The following is a 7,398-nucleotide window of genomic DNA, read 5'->3' on the forward strand; positions in this document are numbered from 1 at the left end:
CACGTGGCTGCCCATAATCACGGAGGTACGGCCGCTGTGGGGCCGGGCAGGGCACCATGGGCGTCACCCTCCTTGGCCAGGTCCGGGGTGCCAGAGACGCCCCAGGTCGTGCACCTCCTCGAGGAGCCCCTCGGGTGCAGCAGGTGGGCGCGGTGGCGGAGAGGCCCAGATCGGCCCAGGGCGGCCAGCGCGGCTCACAGATGAAACCAGTGTGAGCCGGTCTCTAAGGACGAGCAGTTCTCCAGGCCTGGACTGAGCTTGGGAGAAAGGCATGTTGGCCAAAGGATGGGGACCCAGTGCCTCTGGAGTGCGTGAATGTGATCTTGAGGAAAACAGGGATTTTCTGGGTGTCAGGGCCCCAATCCATAAAAAGGGAATAATGATCTCTCTAAGTGATTCATACGCGTGGCGGATTATCAGCGTCTCCTTCCCTGAGCCCCAGAAATCTGTATTTTAAAAGGACCCTGAACAGATAGATCATGGCCAACCAAGCGTGTGAACCACTGACCTGGAGTTAGGGGTACTTCCTAACTCCTCCACGCTTTGGAAAAGAATCCACAAACATATTATACAGATAATATAGTGTTATAAAAGCCAGCGTCGAGTAAACGTTGACTTTCTTTCATGTGTGATGACTTAAGCTGGAACTTCAGTTAATATTAGCTTTTTTTTTAAAGAAATATCTCTCTCTTGGAGTACTTTCCATTGGAGCATGGGTTTCATCAAAGTAACTTAGGTGGAAAATGCTGAAACTTTCCGTATGCAAACCGAAGTAAGAAAGTATAAAAGCAAAATGAAAATATATAATATTAGAACATTTATGTAATAAAATAGCAAACAGCAAAAAGTTGTTGAGTAGCGACTGTGTCCCCATTTTACAGATGAGGAAACTGAGGCATAAAATATAAATTTACCCAAAGTAGTACTGTTAGTTAGGTAATGGGGTTGAGATTCCAGGCTCTTAACCGTCATCTGAATTTGCATCTTTGTTGGCATTTAATTTTTTTTTTTTTTTGAAATATACATATATATACTTTTAAAAATCAAGTTAAATATTTACTTCTTTTAAGTCAAGTATTTGAAGAAAATGTAAGTGAATGTCTTTTTTTAGTCTCTAGTTTTGGAATATCTTCAACATGACACCAAAACCAGAGTTTTTCACATAATCATTATAAATGCTGCACAAACCTAACACATGAGCAAACTGAGGGGAGTGGAATTTGTCTCAGGTAACTGAAAAGACCAGTGTTCTTAATATATAAAGGCTTCCTTAAATGAAGAAGCAGACGATGAAAAAGCAAATTAAAAACGGTTAAAGGATATGGAAGATTATATATTAACACAGCAAGAATGGTGATTTCCATACTTACACCTTGCAGAGTGATCTGAATTATTTAAGAGTGAGTTCTAATTTATTTCATGGACAGAACAATTTAAAAAGCTATCTAGTTCCACTTTGGAAAAATTGAACAAACATGGGTGTCTAACCAGTAGGGTTGGGGTCGTCAGGCAGGACCCCTCGAGAGTCTGATTTGCATTTGCTTGTCATGTTTTTGCCCATCACTTTTTTAAAAAAAAAAACCTTTCGGAACCTCTGTTTTAGACATGGCTCTTATATGTCATAAAGTTGGATTTTGCCAAAATTTGTCTTTATAGAAGACAAACATTTGGGCAGAGTTCTGCCTGAAAGGAGGCTGTGAGCCCGCGTAGATCTAGGGGAGAATGTTCCAGGCAGAGGACAACGGGCACAAGAGATTATTGGGAGTGTGCCATGTCCCGGAAATAGTGAGGAGGCCTGTGTGGCTGGAACGAGGTGGAAGGTGGTGGACAGACGGTGGGAGAGGAGGGAGACGGGCCTGGTTGTGTGGGCCTATGGGCCCGGGTAAAGATTTCAGTTCGTCCTGCCTGTGATGCGAAGGCATTGGAGGGCGACGAGCAGGGAGGGGAGTGACATGGTTTTTGGATGCGCACCCTGGCTGCTGTGCCAGCGACTGACATTTTGGGGCACAAGACCAACCAGGCAGCGAGTTAGGATGTCATCGCAATAGTCCAGGTGAGAGATGACGATGAGGGGAAGTAATGGGGATGGCAACACATGGTCTGTACCTGATTCTGGGGTCCAGGGACATCTTGCTTAAAAGGCAATATACAAAATAAAGTCAAAGACAATCCTACATTAACTGAAATAAGCACCATACCGTGTAGTTAAGGAAGCTCCAGGGCCCTGTGGCGTACCCTAGCAACGAGAAGTTCATCAGGAAGAAGCTGGGCCTTTGTGGCTGTGTCTGGGTGTCCTGGCCCAGCGAGAGTCCCTGAGATGAGCGTACATGGGTTAGGAACGGAAGCTTCTAGATCAGTGATTCCCAGCATCTCTGATGCCAGACAGCCTGGCAGGTAGCAGGAAGGACCCTGATTATTTGTACCTGGAAGAGCCCCGAAGGTGTACCCTGGTCTCCTTTTCCTCCTCAGACAGAAAGTAGGCTCCAGGTACTCCTGCGTCAGGAAGACGTCCCCCGGGGGGAGGCCGTGCGCCCCAGCCAGCTGCCCCCGAGCCCACTGCCTTTGATGTGGCAGCTCTACCCTGGAAGACGGTACCGAGGCTCAGACTCCAGCTTCTGGCGAATAGTCTACCACATCGAGGCAAGTGCGTGTTTCTCCCAGGGACCCGTTGGGTCGTCTGAGGTGGCCCTGCTCCCCCTCCCCCATGTCTGGCTTCTGCAGTATATCTGTTCCCACTATCTCTGCACCAAAAACTAAAAAAAAAAAAAAAAAAAGGAATTGACAACGACAAGATTTTTAAAGGACTGGATTAGAGAGCTGTTAGAACTGGATGACCGGGCTACCCTCTGAGGTCTCAGGAGGGCCTCTGTGGTGGGCGGTCACAGGGTGAAGGCTGGCGGGACGGGGTCCCTGGACCGCCATCACGCCGGTCCTGCCCACTGCGCCAGGCTGCGGGGAGGCCCAGAGCCAGGAGCGGAAGGGGGACCTGCAGGGCTCCGGCCTCTAATTCCTTTCTCCCTGCAGCTCAGTGGCGTAGAGGACATGCTCCTTGAGCAGCTGCCATGCACGGAGTGACAGCGATGTGGTGAGCACCTTTGGGGCCCAGCGTGGCCAGGTCAGGAAGAAGGCGAACCCTTTCTCCACAAAGGTGGTGCTGTCCTCACCTGACCATGCCACCTGCCTAGGGTCCTGAGGACTGAGGACCATGCTCTCTCCTTGACCACCGTGGGAGCCAGTAATGTTTAGGCGGCCCCCTTAATGACAGAGACACGCACCTGTACCTGCACCGCGTTTCACAGGCCACGGGCTCTGCCGCTGGGTCATCACATCCAGAGCCAGGTGTTACCTGATTTTGTGGGTCACCAAGCTGAGCTCTGAAGAGGTACAAGGGCTTGTCCAGGTCACAGACCTTGTGACACCAAGCCATTCACTCTATCCATAGTCTGCCCTGGCTCAGACCCAAGGCCTCCGCTCTGGGGACCAGCACTGCCACCAAGCTCCCCGCTCCAGACTTGCCCCAGCAGCTCTGCCCCCATCCCCACCCCCGCCGGCTCCTTCCTGTTGCCTTTGACTCTGTCTTCTCTTGCCCTTGTCTTGTCCCCAGGTCGTGCAATTCCTGTCTCCTTGAGCCCCAGTCCTGCTGACCTGCAGTGGGGATGTTCACACTTTTGTTCACCTATTGTTACCAGTCCTGTGTGTTCTACTGTGCCATACCGGGGTCCACGAGGGAATGGATAGACAGGGGGTGAGCCCTGCCTGCAGTCCCCTCGGCCTCCTCCGGCAGACAGGCCCTGGAGAGCACCTGGTCGGTATAGCTCCCTCCGGACTATACCTGTGCCTCTGCTTTTCTCAGCTGCCTGATGGTTTCTGGCCTCTCTCTCCATTCTGCCCCTCCCAGCAACTAGTGTCGTGTGCCGCACACTCCGAGGTGCTTCTCATCCTGTCCCCTCAGCTCCACGTACCTCTGGCTGCAAGGCACCGGGGCCTACTTGTCTGAGCTTGGGCCAGGACACCAAGCCCCTGAACCAGCTCTCACGTGGCGCGTGCCTGCGCACTGCCATGCCTCCCAAAGCCCCACCTGCCACGCAGGCTCGAGTGCAGCTCACCAGAAGGCCCGAAAGGAACCTGGTCTGTGCTCAGGGCTCAGAAGCCTGCTGGTCACACAGCCCGTGATGGAGCAGGAGGCCAGGCAAGCGAGCACTGTGGATGGGCCCCCAGGTAACCCACCTGCGGCCAGAGGCTTGAAGTCCCCCTTTTTATAGGTGCCCACACACCTGGATGTTGTGAGGTTGTATGTATTGTATGTAGCATGAACACTTTGTAATATTGATTGATTAAATGTAAGAATTCATCTAACTTGGGCTGAACCAGCTTCTACCCTTGACCGAGGCACTAGAGGAAAGAAGTGACCACAGGCATCGCCAAGTACGAAAATGTGAAACGGAGAATACTCATGAGTTTAACGTATTTCTTTTACTTTGGAGCTTTAGGCCAGAATTTTTTTTTTTTTTTTCGTATGATCCAAATGCCCCAAACCCCAGTGTTCTTGGAAGCATGATTTGAGAACCTTTAGAGTAAGTGCCCTCAGAGTCTTGACCAGCAAGTCTGGTGTTCAAGACCCCCCTCCGCCTGGTCCTGCTCTCCCCACCCTCCTGCCCCAGCCAGCTGTCACCTTGCTGTTCTCACAATCACCAGGCTGTCCTGACCTGGGTAGTTCCAATCCCAGCAGGAGTCCCTCTTCCCTCACTGGTCCCCGCCACCCAAGCCCCAACCAGAGTCCCTTCCCTACCTCCCATGACCTGCAGCCACAGCCCGGCCCACCTGCGCCCTGTCCTTCCTGCTTCCTCCTCAAGGTCAGCTCCCCGCCTCTGCCTTCTGAGCAGGTAAGCAGGACCACGGGTTACCAGTACAAAGGGATGCATTTCGGTAGGAGGAATCCACTCTGTGGGATAGTGGTCCTCCCCGCTATGTGTGACTTTAGTCCATCGCCTCCTCATCATGAGAGATGTGAGGGTAACAATACGTGGAAGCCGTTAGTATCTCGTAAGTGAATTGTCTAAGAAAAATACTGTTTCTCCTATTTTATATTCTCTGGTCCCAGCCTTTCTACCTGGAACCAGACAGATATGCATCGGTACCACACGTGACAGGATTTCGGTCTCTGTGGTAACCCCATCACCTTGCACAGTGCTCGGCAGTGTGAGAGTGTGGTCAGTGGGAGCCCTCGCTATTCAGACACCTCTCAGGCACAGAGCATCAGGACGGCAGAGCAGCAGGAGCATCGAGATCAGCCAGCTGCCTCGTTTTAGGAACAGGCCCAGGAAGAGAAGTTCTTGTTCGTGCCCCACCCCTAAGTCCCCAGGTTGCTGCCCTAATCCCCAGTGTGTGTATTTGGAGGTGAGGCCTCAGGTAAGGACTGGGGTTAGATGAAGTCGTGAGGGTGGGGCTCTCATGGGATTAGCGCCCTTGTAAGGAGAGAGGAAGGTCTCCGTCTCCACAAAGAGGCACCAAGGAAAGGTCGCGTGAGGACACCGTGAGAAGACAGCTGTCCGCAAGCCAGGAGGAGGCCCCTCAACGGACACCGCACCTGCCGGCACCTTGATCTTGAACTTACAGCCTCCAGAACGGTGAGAAATAAACCTCTGTTATTGGAGCTTCCCGGCCTCTGGTGATGGCAGGCTGAGCTGCCGTTGGCTCTCGTGCAAACTTCCTTCGTTTCTGAAACCTTTGACGCCACCGTGAATTGTGCCGGGTGCTGCAGACACAGCAGTGAACAAAGCAAAGGCTCTGCTCTCATGCAGTTTTCCTTCTGGAAAAAGGTGAACAAGGACCTTGGAATCTGCAAAATCCTACGAAGAAAACGGAACAGGGTAATGAGGTAGCAAGTCGGGTCAGGCGGTGAAATGGTCACTTTGGCTGAATAAAAAAATTCTTAGCTCACATTTTCTTTTTTGGGCATCTGTACTATGTTACCTCGTGTACTCCACTGTGTTTTAACTTAAAAGTATTCTGTGAAGATCTAATGCCAGATACGTTAGTAGGTCATTTTACCTTATGCCGAAAGGACTTGTATAAATTCTAATAATTTTAATAGATTGTCTCGGAGTTGACTTCTGGTCATTGTCCCAGGTACATTGTGTCCCCTTTAAATACACAAGGTCAAGTCATTTTGTTTGTGTTCAGGAAAGTTTTCTTTAATAGTTGCTTATATTTGTTCTCCACTGCTTTTTCTTTCTTTTCGGGAGTGGACAGGGCTTCTGATATGCATACGTTGGGTCTTTGCTTCTCTTCTGTGTCACTGTCTCTTGAATCCTTTTCTCATTTTTTGTATGCTTCTACTCTGAATACTTTTTCTCTCCAAGGTGCTCCACCTGTTTTGTAAAGAGATTTGAGTAGATCGGAACACAATGCCGTTGTTACCACGTGGCCCCGATCCTTGCTGTGTTTTAAAGTTACTTTGTTAGTGTCATTGTATTTTGCTTACAAAACAACTTTATTTATAACGAGGAAATGCCTTGAGAGATATACTAACTCTAAAAGATTTTCTCTATCTTTTCCTACCAAATGAGTTAACTTGAACTAGTCCAGTGAAGCCACTGTCAGTAAATTCTCTAAGTGTTGGTGAGTGAACCTATGGCAAACACAATTTATAAATTTCAGTGAGAAATTTTCCCAAGAAAAGTACTCTCACAAATACTTGACTATAATGGCCATTCATGGTCTCGAGGTGAAAAATCAAGAGCCCTTAAAACTACGAACCTGAACTTTCAGTAATGTGGGGAACCCTTTGTACTTCTCAGTAATCAAACTTAGAAACTCAACTCTGGAACCTGATCCAGATGATACGATACTCAGCAAGTTAAGGTTAAGATGCCAATTACCTGGGCCCCTGGGCTTGGAGGACTTAAAAGGCTGACATCTAGGAAACCCGCCTGGTACTGCTCTAAACGGTGGTGTCTTCCTTCAACACTGGCCTCGTCAGCCCATCAGCCAAGGACACAAAGAAGCCATGTCTACGACACCGTTTTGGTTGGATTGTACTGGGTGAAATGTTTGAGAGTGTCATATCTACCGATTCTCTGACTCTTGAGGGTCATGGCTAACCACAGGACACCATCATCTTGGAAGGGACACATGCAGCTTTAGCATATCGTATAGAAGAATGATAGACTCTGCTCATAATTGTAATGTAGGGAGGAGGCAAGAGAACTAGAATGTTCAGCTATACTCAGAGACTGCAATATGTTGATCAGCCCGGCAGCCAAGAAACCTACAGAGCGAAGGAAGATCTCTGCTGGGATTGCTAACGACCCATTTCCCCACCCCCAGAAGGGAGAACAGGGAAAACAGTCTTTTAAGTGGCTGCCCTACACAAAATCAAACCCTTCATTCCCTCTG

At 49.6% G+C, this 7,398-nt stretch overlaps 1 protein-coding gene across 1 annotated transcript in view; it reads left to right on the plus strand.

Moving 5' to 3' along the window:
* Positions 1–3,075, plus strand: part of TCL1A (T cell leukemia/lymphoma 1A) — a 4,163-nt gene extending 1,088 nt beyond the window's left edge. Inside the window, exons 2-3 of the mRNA XM_011370214.1 lie at positions 2,478–2,640; positions 3,025–3,075. Of these exons, the coding sequence (XP_011368516.1) occupies positions 2,478–2,640; positions 3,025–3,075 (214 nt within the window). The remainder of the gene's footprint in view (positions 1–2,477; positions 2,641–3,024) is intronic.
* Positions 3,076–7,398: the final 4,323 nt, after the last annotated feature.

This window comes from Pteropus vampyrus, unplaced genomic scaffold (genome assembly GCF_000151845.1).
Source record: "Pteropus vampyrus isolate Shadow unplaced genomic scaffold, Pvam_2.0 Scaffold164, whole genome shotgun sequence".
NCBI lineage: Eukaryota > Metazoa > Chordata > Mammalia > Chiroptera > Pteropodidae > Pteropus > Pteropus vampyrus.